The sequence below is a fragment of the Grammomys surdaster genome, unplaced genomic scaffold, assembly GCF_004785775.1.
Source record: "Grammomys surdaster isolate TR1022 unplaced genomic scaffold, NIH_TR_1.0 1129, whole genome shotgun sequence".
NCBI lineage: Eukaryota > Metazoa > Chordata > Mammalia > Rodentia > Muridae > Grammomys > Grammomys surdaster.
In genome coordinates this window covers 557229-573754 of record NW_021605548.1, presented here as the reverse complement: position 1 = coordinate 573754, position 16526 = coordinate 557229, and the positions used below count along the sequence as shown (strand labels likewise).

The window sequence follows — 16526 nt, the reverse complement described above, 5'->3', positions numbered from 1 at the left end:
TAGGACAGAACCGTGGCGATCAGAGTGTTATAGGAAGCAGGTAGGTGGGTTTCTGGAACTCAACAGAGCAGGGAAGGCTGTTCCACAGAAACTGATGGCATGGAGTCTTAAGAGGCAGACTCCACAGCATAGAAAAATAGGACCTTCTGGCAAATGACCTTAAACAGAAAAGCAAAACTGAAACTGAGGTAAATGACGAAGATGACACCCTGAACTCTAAAAGGGTCCTACGAATCCATGAGAAACAGGCAAGCTAGAGACACATGAATAATAAACACGGTTGAATTAAAGAATCAAACCAAAACTCAGGAATCTACATTTATAGTGATAAGGCCAACAAAGACAGGGCAGAGCAGCTCTGAAGGATATGTTCACCTCCTGTCTCCCAAAACTAGAACAGCCCTGCACCAGACCCATACAATAAACAGCCCAGCCAATGACACTTGCCCTAGCCAGAGCCACTGTTATCACACAGAGTTTCTGTGGGAAGAGGACTGCAGGAACAACAATGAAGAAGAATGGAGGCCTTAAAGTCAGACCTCAGGGGAGCTCAGCGCCCAACAAGCTGTAGGATGGTCCTCCTCTAAGACCAGAGGACAGCATGGGTGTAGAATCATTTGCTCTAGCTAAACTCAGTCCTGTTCTGTCACTCCTAATGATGACATACAAGGAATATGCTAGCACCTCATGGCACTGCTGGTCCACTCTGCAAGGATTACCCAGACCTGGGAGAATCAAGAGCCAGGAGGGACTAAGTCACACAACCACCCTCCTTGCAGCTGAGACACTTGAGACCATAGGTCAGGACCAGCAGAGCTGTCCCTCCAGCTGCTGCTTGGGCTCTGTGGTTCAGCCCTCACCCCGCCCAGGCCCGACCTCCCTGACCCAAACATGGAGGGAAGGAGGGACCATAATTTATGCTCCCACCTATGCTTTATGGCTTTCTTAATTCAGCTCCTGCTACTATTAATGTAGTTAATGCTGAGATTATATCTATTTTCTGGCGTCAGGCAGAGATTTATTCAAGCCATTTTTCCGGTGGAGGCTCCCACGCTGTTAAATCAAGCACCTTGCCAATTAAGTGCTGACTTGGGAAGTGGACGCAATCTTAACAGGCATCCCACTGCAAATTACACAAGAGACTACAGCTCTGGGGAGGGGCAGTCAGCCACAGGCACCCTGCTGACTTGGGGAAAGCCCTCAAGAGCCTGGCTTGGTATTGGCAGTGGCTCATGATGAGCTGGGGTCCCAATCTGCCTACACACCTGAAGGAGGACCAGGGTACCTGGGCCTGCTCCTGATACAAAGAAGTCTCTCAAACTTTAACTCCAATCCATATACCAGGTCGATGTCACCAGCAAAACACACCTCAGGCCTCCATGAGCCGTAGTGGCCCAGGCAACACATGAAGTGCTAAGACCTCCAATAGCCATGGCAAATGCCAGACAGAGAAGGGTGCTGTGGAGGACAGAAACCAAAGGACCTAGGGGGAGGAACTCCACAGGAGGCCTGTTCCTTAGCCTCAGGGTAGAGGTAGGATATCATCCAAGTCCCATATCCCAAAACAGAGCAGTATAAGGGGTAATGTAAACAAGAGATGAGGGGACAGATGACAGAGATAGGACAAAGAGGAGCCTCCTGCTGACCTGAGAGTCCATGCCCCCTGGGGACACTCCTACACACCACAGACGTATCATTTCCTGCTGGAAGTATTGTAATGACAGAACTGCCAGCCCTGGGCACCCTCTTCCCCAGCATGATCCAACGGAGTCCCAGGGTGAGTCCGCCTGGATCCTAAATGAGCACCTGGCAGGAAGCCCAAGAAATACCGTGATCCCTTCAGAGAGCAGCTATCATGGGATCCTATCCCTAGAAATGCCAGTTTCTCAAGTTCTAAGGTAAGGCCACTACCCACCAGCCCAACACCAGACCTAGCCATGAGAGGTGAAGCATGTTTTGAGGTAAGATCAGCTGGAGGGTGATTTATGAGAAGTTAGATATGGTATTGATTATTTGAATGACATTTTACAACCACCTCTAAAACCAGGCTAAAAGAGGTATTTAAAACAGCATTTAATGATGTAAGGCACGCAGGTGGCACTGAATGACAAAGATACCTTGCTTCTCTGTTAGAATAGCATCTCCAACTTTTCTGCTGTATATATATCCAAAACTGTGCATGTCTGCCCCTCAGCCTTGGGGCTCAGGCACCAACTGCAACTGCATATGGCTAGCATATGGGCTCCCTAAGCTAAAGGAAAGCATACAAGCCTTCTGAATGCCCCTTCCAGAGATGAAAAGGATGTGCCTTCCAGCTCAGTCATTAAACACTTCATGATGTGGTCTGTGGCTATGTTGTGGCAGAGCCTCATTGAAGCCCTCCAGGGTCCTGGTCCTCAGGATTCACCCACAATAGGAAGAGGGACAGCCATCCACCAACAGGAACGGGGTGTAAGGACTGTGATGTTCTTTACCAGAGGCCTACCACAACAGACAGGACTTTAGTCACACAAGCCAGCAAGCAGGGTAACGAGGGCAGTCCCCTTTACACGCTCTCGGTCAGACTCCCCCACATGGGGCTCAGGAACGGAAGCAAAGCCCAGTGTCTGGGAAGCCAGCCCTGATCTGGGATCCACAGATTTCTCAGTAGGTACAAAGAAAATCCCATGACCCATTGCCCTAGCCTTCTGTCACCATCCTAACCCAAGAAGATTGTCCATGTGCAACAGAGCTATGGTAGTCTAGTCCCATTGGAAGGAAGGGAAAGCCCTGGGCTGCAAGGTTTCTACAGAAGGCTTGGATCCAGAACAGACTGCAGGAGGATCAAGGTATGCCCAATTGGGTGATCCCTCAGGTCCACACTCAAGAGAGCATCACCTGGGGCTATAGAACCGATGCATGGCAATTACTCCTCTGCTGGGAAGGCCTCAGCCTCCTTGTGCCTGGCAGCATATTCTGGAGAGCATCTCCCACTTGTGCACAAAGCCTCAGGGTCAGACACAGTTTCACACAGATAAGCAGAAGAAGGCAAGAGAGAGCATGTCACAGAGGGACACGAGCAAAACAAGCAAGGAGAAAGGAGAAAGAAAAGCCAGCACATGCAACTGGCAGGCAGTCACAGAGCATACCAGACTGAGATTGAGTCAAGAGACACAGACATCACAAAAGCCAGCAAAAGACAGAATGAGGGATGTCAGTGCAGAGTCCTGAGCAGGAAGAATGTGCAGGTCCTACTTTTGGATGGCTTATTGTCCTACCACCTCCCAGTGCCCTCATGCTGGTCTGTCTGCCTTTAGTGCTTCACTAGACGGACAAAGAGACCATGGATGACCAAGTGACACAGGGGAACAGATCACTGCTGCCTGCCCTGCCTTCCTTCTATCCACGGGGCCTCAACATGGGACCATTCCAAATCCAAATCCCAAATCCAAGGCCCTGGGCCTATATGTCCAGAAGCCTCTTACCTTGTACCTGGACCCCTTCCTTCCCCTGTCTCTTCTCAGATGGTCACATCACAAACATTCTAGCCATCGCTTCCTAGCTCCATGCCCGCAACCCTGAAAGCCTGATGAAACAGCAGTGCAGTGTTGGAAGAGGTTGTCTGGGAAGAGGATCCTGGGGACAACAGCCCTGTCCTCTTCTGAGAGGGAACTGAGGAACAGCTTACACACTCTGCTCCTACCTGGAGCACAGGAACACTCGAGTCTTCTAGGGAATTCTCATATCCTGGTCATAGGGCCATTCTTGAGCCCACCCAGAAGCTGTCACTCAGATGTGGAGTGACCAAGCACAGGAACAGACCTAGGTGCAGAAGCTCCAACTGGCTTCCTGCTCTGAGCCCAGAGTCTAGGAAGGGTACTTATTGGCAAAGCACAGTGTTTATGTACTGCTTGTCAGAACACTAAAGAACAGAACATAGTAACCAACTCAGCCATCAGCACCAGCTGGGCCCTGGTACCCAAGAGCTTCCTCCTCAGGGGCTCAAGTCTCAGTCTTGGCTCTATCCCACCAGGTAGCAAGGCTGAGTTTAAAGATCTCTGAGAAGAGGTGGAAGAGATGACTAAGTGGTCAGGAGAACTTGTTGCTCTTGTGGAGGACCAGAGTTTAATTTCTAGCACCCACACGGTGGTTCACAATGGTCTATAACTCCAGTTCCAGGGAATCTGATGTCCTATTTTGGTCTCTACAAGCACCAAACATGCAACTGATACACAGACACACATGCAGGCAAAGCACCGTATACATAAATATAATAAAGCAACAATAAACAAAAAGATCTCTAAGAAAGTGTTATCCTCCCTTCCTGAGGACTGTGTATCCCTCAGGCATACCCCAGCCTCGGTGTTAGTCAGGGGCTAAACCTGCCCTTCCAAGATGACTCTCCTGCCAGTCCCTCCCTGAAAGGCTTTGAAAGGGTGTGGGCTCAGCTTTAGTGGAAGCAGCAGGTGTCCGGCTCAGGAGGATGCCACTCAGCCTTGCAACCGAGGACACAAGCTCAAAGGCCTGCCTGCCTCAAACAGAAATAAATAACCAAGGCATGCTTTGAAATGACTTCCAAATTAAGAGTTGCATCCGTGCTGTCAAGCCCCTGCTAGCAACTTCTGTGGCACCTTCCGTGCAAAAACGTACCTCAGCCCATTTATTAGAATGATGAAGGCAAAGGGATCTAAAAATTGCACTCCTTCCTTAATGAGCAGCCGAAGGGATCGGTAAGCATAATTTCAGAAGCCAGTAATATTTTATATAATCGCCGAGTGGTTTAAATTGAAAACCCCCAACTGAATCAATATTTACTGCATTGAAACGAAATGAATAGTAATAAGTCACTAAGCTCCCTGTCCTGTTTCATAAAATAAAAAATTATAAAAATGAGCACAGGCACAGGGAGGCCATCACATTAACTTTTACAGCACTTGGGGAGCTGTAACCGCCTGTTCTCATAAAATAAAATTCTAAAAAACCTGCCGGAAGAGGCCTCCTCCAACACCACGTGGGGAAGCTTGTGGGGGCCAGAACAGGAAGGGAGGAAGGCTCCAGTACTCATCCTCAAGAGCCCTCCCCTGGCCAAAGAGAATCCAGAGCTCTCCTGCTACAGGCTGACAACACCTCGCGCTTGCTTAGCTCCTGCAGAGAGGAGAGAAGGGCTACCTTGAATGCAACTCCTTTTCCCCCACAGGCAATATCCTACTTTGGTTTCTTTACCTATGTCTCAAATTCCAGAACATCAGATGGAAGATACGTGAGCAGTCAGACAGGGGCTACAGGGGCCCAACAGATACACTCAGGCCTGCATCTCTAACCAGCCTAGGGAGGGATACAAGTGAGCTGGCGGGGACGGGGACCCAGTACATGTTCCTTGAGTTACAAGCATGGGATCAGGGCTTAGAGCACAATGGTGTTAGCAGACAGCCTGCCTTCGAGGGAAGTGTGTGCAGGGTTCACTTTGTATATGTGCATGAGACAGGTGACAGAGGGAGCAGGTGGGACACATAGGGGGACAAGCACGAGAATGAAGTCCCTGAAGCCACAACCGTCTTGTTTCCTGAGCCTCAGGCAATCTGTGAGGCTGATGAAGGAAAGGTTGGGGAGGGGAAAACAGGGTGCTATAAAAAACCTAAATGTACTCCCATAGCTTAAGAATAAGCAAGCTTGAGTAAACGCTCATCATTATGGTCACCGGGGGATGCAGTGAGACTCTGCCACACACCAAGAGTAGAAATAAAACCAAGCCAAACCGAACCAAAACCCAATAATATCAGGTATAAGGGAACAGAAAGGATCCTATCCTTTGGGAGGAAGATGAGACCATTTCATATAACCTAAACATGTGTCTTCTCTACATGCCAGCAATCCCCACTATAAGAAAGGGAAGCTCAGGTGTGCACAGCTACTTGGCAGTCTTCATTTACACCTCTCAAATAAGAATCAGCTCAAAAGTTCACCCAAAGAGAATTCACATCAGTGTAGAATAAGCAAAAAAATGTTGCCTGGCAGTAAGTGAAGTACAGAAGCCACAGAGATAGTGTAAACCACATCCATCGCACTGTGCAAACAAAGCGAGGACCAGTCATATATGTGTCATTCCAAAAACACTAATGGGTCCACAGAAAGAGGAGGTGGATGGGAGCTGCACTGGGGTCGGAGGCTCGGTACTGCCCCAGGCAGGGCACAGGACTGTGTCTTTGTACAGGCAAGCACTGTACATATAACATTCAGCAAGATTTACAGATTCCTACATTTATATTTCTATATTTCACCACGTGCCAAGAACAATGTGGAACTGTACTTAGTAAGCCTGCTTTTCTCAGTGCTTAATTGAAAGAATGAAACTTGCATTCCAGGCTTGAACAAATGAGCATCCAAGCACAAGTAGATACTGAGGAGATCCAAAAGCAACATGGCATGCTGTGCTCAACCAGAATTAAATTTCAACACTACTAATACTTGGTCACAGGAGGCTTTCTACATACTGCAAAGACTGGTCAAGTGTTGACATACCATAAGGGGCAAAGTTTTATAAAAAAAAGTGACTGATTCAGGACCATGAAAGGGAAAGTTCAGGATGAACTTGGAGTACCTTCAGCCCACTGACAGATGGTGTCCAGGGAATGATAAGGCCTGCTGAGAAACCCAACCCAGTCTGAAGGATAAGACTGATTGAGGACCAAAATAAATAATGATAGAAATAGATTACAGCCTATTTGACAGTGTGAGTTCAGGACCACACCATTATAAACAAACAAACATACACAAGCAAGGGGTCACTACTCACAGGCAGAGTTCCATCTACCCATCAGAATGAAGGAGGGATTGGAAAATCACCAATAGTCCAGATGATTGGGTAGCAACAACGCAACAGGGAACATGAGTCTGCCAAGTCTTCACAATCTCCTACCAATGGATCAGAGTAACATGCACAACACAGGCTGGCCAAAAGCTCCTGGACCATGTGGCTCCTGCACTGAGCAAGCCAAGAACACATAAGAACCTCTACAACATTCCCATCCAACAGAAAATCTACACCTAATTCCAAAGAGACATCAAAAAAGCCCAGTAGATGGATATTCCCCACAACACCTGGGCCTTTACTCTCCAAGTACATGAGCATAGATCTCAGAGACCCCTCCTGCCTAGAGACTTGTGCAGGACCTCAAAGACAGTCCTTAAGGACTGTTCAAAAAGCACAACGGCAATGTAGCAGTAAATGGGCAAAATGAGAATAATCGGTAGGCTTGGGTAAAGAATAGTAGAGTTCTATATTATTTCTGTGCCTTTTCTCTGAGTATAAAACATATCAAAATAAAAAAGTTATTAAAAGAAACTAAAAGTAAGAAACTCGTGAGGAAAGAACATAAAGGTAACTCCTTGCTTGCTCCCTTTTCTGGACACTCCTGACACAGAACGAGGAGGAGGCAGCCTGTGGTCCACTGGGAACAGAGGCAAGGGTCGGATTCAGCAGAGCTTCAGCCCTAGACTAGTACTACTTCTAGCACAGGCCCAGCAGCTGTGGCTTTTGGACCTGCTGGCAGCCATCTACAGGCCACCTCACCAGGCCCAGTGGGCAGTGCATAAATGTCAGCAGGGCCCTGCATAGACAGCGGCTACATTAAGCCCATACACAGATATTATATCCACCATTGTCACTGTGCAGCAAGAGCTGGTCCTGGGCAGCTGGCTTGCCATAGCCAGGCCTTCTTGACCCCTCCAGGGCCCCATATTAATTCTCTAAAGCCAGATTCCTCTACCACAGAGCCAGCTGAGCAACTGTGTTGATTGGTACTTCTCTGGCCTCCATATGAGCTCTCTAGGATCTCCCAATCTAGCCTGTGCCATTTCCCCCACCAAGAAGCCTCTGCTATGCCTGTGACCTTTCATTCATCAACAGGTACCATGGTCCTGAGAGCTATAGCCTAACTGTTCCTCTTAGCCTAGGAATAATGAGCTGTTTGGGCTGGCTTCTGCTAGGCTGTAGCTTCCAGGCAAGCAGGGACCTTCAGTGATTACTGAGTGAGGGAACACACAGCAATGATAAAAGGAGCAAGGCAGAAACCACCTGGGCTTTAAGTCAGGCTGTCAGGCATCTCTGATCTAGTTCCTAAGCAGAGAGGAGTCACCCACCTGTGGCCTGGCTGCAACACCCACTTAATGGAGCTTAGAAGAAAAGTCAGGAAGACTCTGACCTGAGCCACAACACCCACACGGTTAAGAAGTAAAATATGAGTGCCAATCAGGTGAATAACCCCAAGCAACATGACCTGACCAGAGAACCAGTTCCCCAAGAACCACAGTATTGGACACTCCTGCCATCCTGGCCTTGAGTGAATCAGGAAACCTCTAGGCTTATGGGTTACCTGTACCTAGGATCTCCTGATTTGAAGTATCAGTCTCTGCATATATGTAAGCCAATGTCTCCCAATCATTCCCAATACTGACACTAAGGTGAGAAAAGGGAGTCAGAGTGGGGTGTAGTGGCTCCCAGGATAAACAGTAATCCTTCTAACTACTGTACCCACTATCTGCAGTATCACCCCAGGGGTCTTCTTTTGTTACCACCTCTCTTAACACACATACTATAGGGACTGAACATTCATGCAGGAGTATCAGGTACAGAGTGAGTCTTAGAGCTATGGCTCAAATGTAAGCCACTTGTCTTACTGACGACATGCAAGGCACCTGATGAGGTCCTCACAGTCAGACAGTGAAGCTCAAGACTGCAAATGACAAGGGATCCAGCAGAGCAAGCACCTGGTCTTAGTGAAGCCTGACGGGAGGAGAATTGGTTGTCTTGAGACAGGAGGACAAGGCGGTCCAGTAGTCAGCAGTGCTGTACCGGTGTCAGTTTCTAGGGCCAAAGCATAGCCTAGACTGAAAGAACAGTCAAAAGGGACCAGCTTTGCCCTTGGGGGAGGTGGGTTATCTTGAGTGGCCCTAACTTTTCCCCTAACGTAGCCAGAACTAGGACGCTGCTCACCTGCAGAGCCAAGGGGCAACCCCCAAAGAGGACTTGCAACAGTGCTGCCTCATTGGCAAGTTGCTCTTCACCTGTGGAGAAAATAATGCCCATTCTGATGTCCCAACACTGAGTTGGACCAGGAGCAGACCCATGGGTCCTGCCTTGCATACCAGCCTCTTTCCTCTTAGCACTCTAAAGTCTTCTCCAGGCCATAGAAAGGCCCTGCTGCTGTGGCCTGTGCTGCCCTTGCCCTAACTCCTGGAAGTCTTACTTCTAGATGGGTCTTCCCTAAGACCAATTTGCCATTTTGGGCAGATCTGAGGGCCTCAGTGTGTCCTACCAGTGGCTACTCACAAAACCACATTCCTCATTTGTTCGTGTTCCTGACTGCTATTTCCACTAAGACCTGGGTCCCACCAGGCCCCTAATCTAATATACCCTTAGCTCCTTGGCAACTAAGACCATCAGTATGAACAGGCCCCCATACTGCGCTGAACTAGGGCCTTTGTAAACTCCCAGAGGGCTGTTCAAGACCAGGCAGAGGATGAGAATGAAAGCAATCTGGAGAAGGGAGCACTGGCCTCGTGAGGAGTCACTCTAAACACCTCTCACTACTGCACTCCCACAGGGAGCTGTGGGAACTCAGCTCTCGCTGACAGTGGACCATCCCTGCCACGGTTGGAATGGTTGTGCCCTTCAAACCTCCATGCTGCAGCCCTAGCTTCAAGAAATGGCATTTGGAGGGAGGGCTTTTGGGAGGCTATTCAGACTCAGACTAAGTACTAAAGATCAAGGCCCTCAGGAGGGGATGAGGGTCCTCTAAGTGAGAAGACCAAATACATGTTCATGAGCTCTTCTCCCTTATATGAAGAAGTCCCTGAGGAAGCCAAGAGTATCAGGCCCCACAATCTGTCTTCACCCTGATCTCAGACTTTGACCTCCAGAAGAGAGAGGCAAATACATGCTTCTAAGCCATACAACATGATGACAGTTTGTTGTGGCAGCCCTGGCAGCCACAAGACAGTACCTTGCACAGAGAGCAAGCAGGAGGCAGAACAGGGCGGTTGCTGGTAGCCAGGCTAGTGGGTGCACCTGCTCATTAAGGAAACACATGGAGACAGAGCATAGGAACCAGCCGTGCAGTTGGAGATGCCTCCCATTCTTGGCTGAATCCTCTTTAATGAGACGTCACTTTGGAGAAGCGTTTCAGAGCCTTTCAAAATCTTGGCCTAAACCTCATCAAACTGCACAGAGATTACTTAAGATTTACCGCACAGACACAAAATAAAATAAGGCAACCCACCAAGCAGCAGCTCTGTGACAGGACCATTTGTAGTTGGGCTGGAAAAGCCTCTCGATTCATCTGCTTAAGCACAGTGGCTTCTGTTTATTTCGCACTTTCATGTCAAATGAATTTGGTGAAACAAAAAAAGTGACAGGCAGTTTAGGGATATAAGTCACATCAGCTTCAGTTCAGATTAATGAACTTGCTGAAAGCCACAAGGACACAGGCAAATCCACAAATCTTAGGGAAAAAAAACCACCTGCCATGCAGATGTGTGCCTCTGTTCTGGGGTGGCTTCTCTCTGAGGCCCCATTCAATTTCTGCCCCTGCATCTTAGACCCTAGGCATGAACAGCATCCTTTGTGTGACTTGGGCTGGTTCTGGGCCTGAATCCCCTGGGGACAAGCCCTATGCCAAGACATCAGTATTCTGCAAGGCTCAAGGATTGCTCTGGGAAGCTGATGTGGGGCCAGGACAGCGTGTGCAGTGGGGGCTCCCAGGGCCCTGGACTGAACTAACTGAACAATGGTTCCATCCTGCTGGCTCCCCTGGGCATGAGCTGAACAGCACATTCAACAGAAAGCCTCAGAGCTGAGCCAATAGCCATTGCCAAATACCCAAAGAAGACAGAGATCAGTACCACAGACACTATTCTCAAAGTCGGAGTCCTGTAACCAGAAGGGACCTGGTCAGGACAATGGGTGAGCTTGCTAACCATAGCCTCGCGCTGGACATGGCCATCCTCATAGACCCTGAATGAAAATACTTCAAAGTTCTAAGAGGTTGAAGCCTCCGCGCCCTCTGTCTGGACAGAGACAAGCATTGACCAACCAAAAGAATCTAAGGCCATGAGCTGACTCCCAGCATGTCCAGCCCAGAGACATGCCAGCAGCAGACGGAAGACACATTTTCCCTCCTGTGACTATTCTGTAAAGTATATGCCTGCCAGTTTCTCATGGCCTTAAAGTAAGATCAACTCATACCATAAAACATGGTTAGAGAGAATAGGTGATGGCAGTGCCCTCTTAGGCTCCAAGGAAAGGATGTATAGAACTTCCCAGAAGGGAACAAGATGGTCACTCCCGCTCTTTCCAAAAACAGAAACATTGCTATCATCCCAGAATGTGAGAGACTTCCTGCCTTCCCAGGAAAGCAGGGAGGAAAGGTAGGAAACTCCAGAATGTGGCAGGGAGCCCTCATGCAAATAAATCATGGCATTACCAGTTTGTTCACTCTATCACCCTGGTGACCTAAGGAGGGTCAAGCTACCTGGCTGTCAGGTGGCACAGTTATCAGCCCAGTCACTGAGAAGCACTGCTTAGGATGAGGGCAACAGGTTGCTGTCTGGGCCTCTGAAGCCCTGCCTGAACCCTGGAGCCTCCCTGCCATTCACTACCCATGTCCTCTATACACAGTACCTATTATCCCACTTCTTATACTTCAGAATAAATAATACCAATTCAAGGTCAGATTAGAAACTGCAGCTTCAAGTAAGAAGTGGCTTACCCAGCCAAGATCACTTAACAATGATCAGGTATGGCCAAATCTCTAGCCACAGTATCTGCAAAGCATGAGAAGACACCATCTCATGCCCATGCTTAGTCACCTCACCATTTGTGTTTCCCAGTCTCCAACTCTGTCCATCAAAACTTCTAACACTGCTAGGGCTACCTACCAGAGTAGGGAAGATGCCAGGGTAGTGGACGGCTACGGACCCAAGGTGAGTCCCAGTAAACAGCACTGCAGCAGTCCTCAGTCTGCAGTGGCTTGAATCCAACACCATCCCAATCCCTCCTATTACACAAGGAAACCCAAGAAGCCTTCAGGGTGAGCTGCATGGAAGCAAGCCTGCGAAATAATCACTGTGGCCCCTGGCTCTGACAGGGTACAGGCATCAGGGAGGCAGATACCAACTTACCACTGGCCCAAAAGACAGCTCTTTCTGCTGCTTCAATAAGCCAAGCCCAAATGGATGCAGCAGACAATAGCAGGTCAGGCAGCTGGCTGGCAGCCACTCTGCTGAGTAGGCAGCTCACCAGGGCATGGGTGACCTTGGATAAGGGAGGCCTAACCTGCTGGCCGCCACTCTCTCTAGGGTCTCCTGAGAATTGTATCCCTAAGCTTAGTCCCTTTCCTAGCCCTAGGCACAGAAGTCGTAACCCACAAGAGTTTCAAATATCTGGCAAAGGATTAAAAATGACTAGGGTAAGTAAGTGATCAGGAAAAAGACAGGCCCCTTTACATATCCTCAACAACTGTATCCAAGCTGAACTGTTCCTCTGAGTACAGGGAGAGCACTGAGGTCTGGAATCCACAACAGCTAGCCAGCACAGCAAACACATGAATTCAAGCCAGGCAGGCACCCATGCCTGTGGGACTTGAGCCATCAAAAGGCAATATCCACCCCACCTCCTGCCTATCCACCATACAGTTGAACCACATGAGGCACCACCTTGGTAGAACAGGAAGTTTAGAGAGAAGAGCCAACACCAGCTGACTTGGTGTTCTTTATCTCCTAGACTCCACAAGAGACTGCGAGACGTGCCTGCTGACTGTGCATCCCAAGCCCACAACAAGCATCTCCCTTTTCCAGGACTCCGCCCACTGGAGGCAAGGCACAGGTCTCTACATAGTAACTCCTTTAGGGCCCTCCTAGGAGGCACTAAAGAACTGAAACTTGGGGCCTGCTTGGTTGGCTCTCCAAGGTTGGAGGGAAAAGATGGCTGGGTCCCCAAGGAGCATTACCTTGGGCCCCTATCGATGCCCTACAAGAGGAGGGATGCAGGCCTAATACTAGCTGCAGGAGGGGGAGGTTCTCACTAGCTGAGAATCAATAAATCTGAACCTCATTCATGATGATCTGGGGCTCTTATTAAGTAAATTAATTTAAGTTAATTTAGCTCGATCATGACTCCCGATCACAGTGATTTAGTGAGGGGGAAATTGCATTAGGAAAGGCCATGCTCACCAGATAGAGGAACGGAAGAAAATTAGATCCACTTAGCAATGTGAATTAATATGGAAATAGCAGGTGTAAATTTAACCTTATCGAGAGAGTAAAAATTATCTTCATAAATTTGTAGAAATAGCCCCCAAGATGCGTATAAATCTATTTAAAACAAAAATATTACAAAAAGTGCAGTAAAATTAATTTAAAATATACTTCCAGCTATTGCTTCCAGAAAAGTCAGCAACAGAGCCAAACCTGGTCTGGCCAGTGTAAGGGAAGAGGCTGGTGGGCCTCAGACATACAAGCTAAGTAGGTTTATCCACCCTAGGCCCTAGAGCCAGACAGGACTGTCCACACAGCATGATGTACCTCTGGTGTTGGCCTCAGCCCTGGAATGCTCTGGATAGCAGCAGTAACAATAACCAAGCAGTATATGGAGGGTGGCAGGTCATGAAATGCACTGTTCTGCAAGTAGGCCTGCTCTGAGTTTGCAGACCGTCACCTACCCCAGAGCCACATTCTGACACCTCCTGCTCCCTACCTTCCCACTGGGATACCACTCACTGTGTCTGAGGTAGGACACCTCCACTTAAAAGTAAGAGAGGGATAGGGATCAATGTCCTAAAAGACCCAGCCTACTCCTGGCACCCAAAGGGAGCCCCAAGAATGCCAGACACATTGCTGCTGTCTGACACAGTAGTTTCAGTAAGGCAGTGCATTCTGAGGGAGGATTGTGTGAGATGGCCTAGGTAGGGTAGTGAGGAACCTACATCAGCATTCTTGACAGTTAACATGTTGATAATTTTCAGACAGGGTGCTTAGGGCCTGGCTTCTCAAAGCAGGACGCCCATGGGCAGCTCATAGTAGAGGACCCAAATATCTTGGGGGCAGCTGTTACCATGGTACCTGAGGTAGGTCCCACCAATTAGGAGGCGTGCTGATATCAGCAGTTGGACATACGCACATGTAAACATGCAATATAAGCAAGTTGGCCATGTATATGGTATATAAACTGCTAAACAAATGAAAAAAAAATTAAGCTGTTTGCTACTCAAGATGTTGCCACCCCCCCCCGCCCCCCAGCAGTTCCTTGAGGGAAGCTGAGATCCCAAAGGCCTCAATCTTCAGTCCTCAATGTCCAGACAGTGAGCACAGTATACAGGTTTGCAGAAGGCTAGACAGGTCTTCCTACCTGGATAATGAGATACGCCGGGCCCGCCAGGAGGGTAGAGATGAGGGGAAGGATGGAGTACTGAAGGGAGTGCTTGGAGTCTTCTTGACAATGCGGTAGCGGGTCTTGATCACCTTATTGGAGGGCGGAATCCGCATGTGCACACTGGAAGCTGCAAGGAAAACCCAGGTCAGCAAGAGTTAGCAGGGCTCTAGGGGCCCAAGGCTATCCTCTGAGTTAGAGGAATTTCTATTGCACCCTGCCTCCAGCCTCACTCCTGACACATACAGATGTCCCCTTAGCCTGGCAGAGAAGGTTTTAGGAGGTGGCTAGTGTGGCTTTCAGGAGAGCCTAGAACATCCTCACAGCCACCAAAACAAGATGGAGACACTGCATGACTGCTTCCAGTGAGAGCAGAAGCCCAGCACCTGACCCCCGGGCAACAGGGAAGCCTCCCAAGTGAGAGTCCATACCAGGAACCCCCAGACTCCAGGGTTGGTCCCAGAGGCCGGAGCAGACAGAGTACTGCATGGGAGGGGCACGGGAACCCACACTTCCTCTCCAGAACCTCCCAACTACATGCCCAACAGATTTATGTACTTAATCACTGTTTTCATAACATTCTGTGCAGTGATAGCCACGATGGCTTTTTCTTGCTGAATGTTTCTTGCAATTAGCAGGGATCTGTTTTGCCCGAGTTCCCTTCCACTTGATAGCCAGCAATTTCTCCATAGCTTCAAGGAACACGCCTAATTGCCCGACTTTCATAATGTACAGCTCTAACTGCCCAGATAATTAAAGCTAACACGGCTGCCTCTCATGGCTGCTCCCCTCTAAACAGAGCTGAACAAAACATAGCCATGTGGTCTGACTCCCTTCAGTCTGTGCCTAACTCCCTCCTGCCCCAGGAACCCTCAAAGACACTTGTCTGTCCCTGCTTAGTACTCAGGCTATGAGTAGCCCTGAGTGGCCCAGCAGCAACTGTGACAGTCCCTGAGAGTAATGTGCTGGAGATCAGCAGAGCTCCCACATTTTAGCTTCCTGAGGTAGCACCTCAGCCACATAGCCTCTGGGAAGGCCAGGGAGAAGAAGAGCTCACATGCCCACCGTTCGCACACCACAACTGTCCTTCCTCATTTACACGTGAACAAGAGCCACACCACCACCACCTCGGGCACTAACTGCCCCACTTGCAGAGGAGTTACAGCTTCAACCAGGGCTTACTGAATATCTCAGGGTCACTTGGCCAAAGTCCTCTGCGAAGTGTTGGGGTTGAATAACCCTCAGAGTGAAGTTCAAGAGCTGTTTCCAGAGAATAGAGGCAGATGCTGGCCAAAACAATGCCATCACAGCATCTAGAGGATTTATCCCAAACACATCTTCCACTTGCCATCGTGCCCTCGTAAACAGTTTCTCTTCTCTTCTCTTTTCTATTAAAATATCGTAAGAGCGCATTCTGTTTATTTATTTACTTAGGTAGGTGACTGCACACATGCACATATGCCACATCACCTATAAGGAGGTCAGAAAACAACTTATGGGAGTCTCCTCATACCATGTGGGCCCCAGGGATCAAATTGAGGTCATCACATTTGGCAGCAAGTGGCTTTACCCACAGATCCAATTCAGCAGCCTTCTGGCTTTCTCCTTTTTTCCTCCCCTTTCTGGTTCTCTCTGTTCCCATCTTTGTCTGTCTCAGGGAGATCAAGGAGAAAACCAGGGTTCAGGAACCAAAACAAGATGCTGCAGTAGAGTGGGAAAGATGACTCAGCAGTTAACAGCACATACTACTCTTGTAGAGGACCTAAGTTTGGTCTCCAGCACCCATCCCAGGCAGCTCACAACCTATGGCTCCAGCTCCAGAGAATCTGATGCCCTTACCTGACCTCCATAGGTACCTACACTTATATGCACATACCCAAACACAGACAGACAGACACACAGAAACAGACACCCACACAGACAGACACATACACACACACGCACACACCACACACACACACACACCACACACACACATACACTCACCACAACATACCACATCTTTAATCCCAGCACTCAGGAAGCAGAGGCAAAGGTAAGCAGATCTCTGAGCTGAAGACCACCCTGGTCTAATAGTGAGTTATAGACCAGTCAGAGCTACATAAGTGAAGCCATCTCTCAAAAA

The 16526-nt window shown here is 48.8% G+C and overlaps 1 protein-coding gene across 2 annotated transcripts in view; it reads right to left on the bottom strand.

The window, feature by feature from the left end:
* Zc3h3 (zinc finger CCCH-type containing 3) overlaps positions 1–16526 on the bottom strand; it is an 85484-nt gene that overhangs the window by 39632 nt on the left and 29326 nt on the right. For both annotated transcript variants that reach the window (XM_028783432.1, XM_028783433.1), the window contains exon 4: positions 14381–14531. In XM_028783432.1, coding sequence (XP_028639265.1) covers positions 14381–14531 — 151 coding nt within the window. The remainder of the gene's footprint in view (positions 1–14380; positions 14532–16526) is intronic.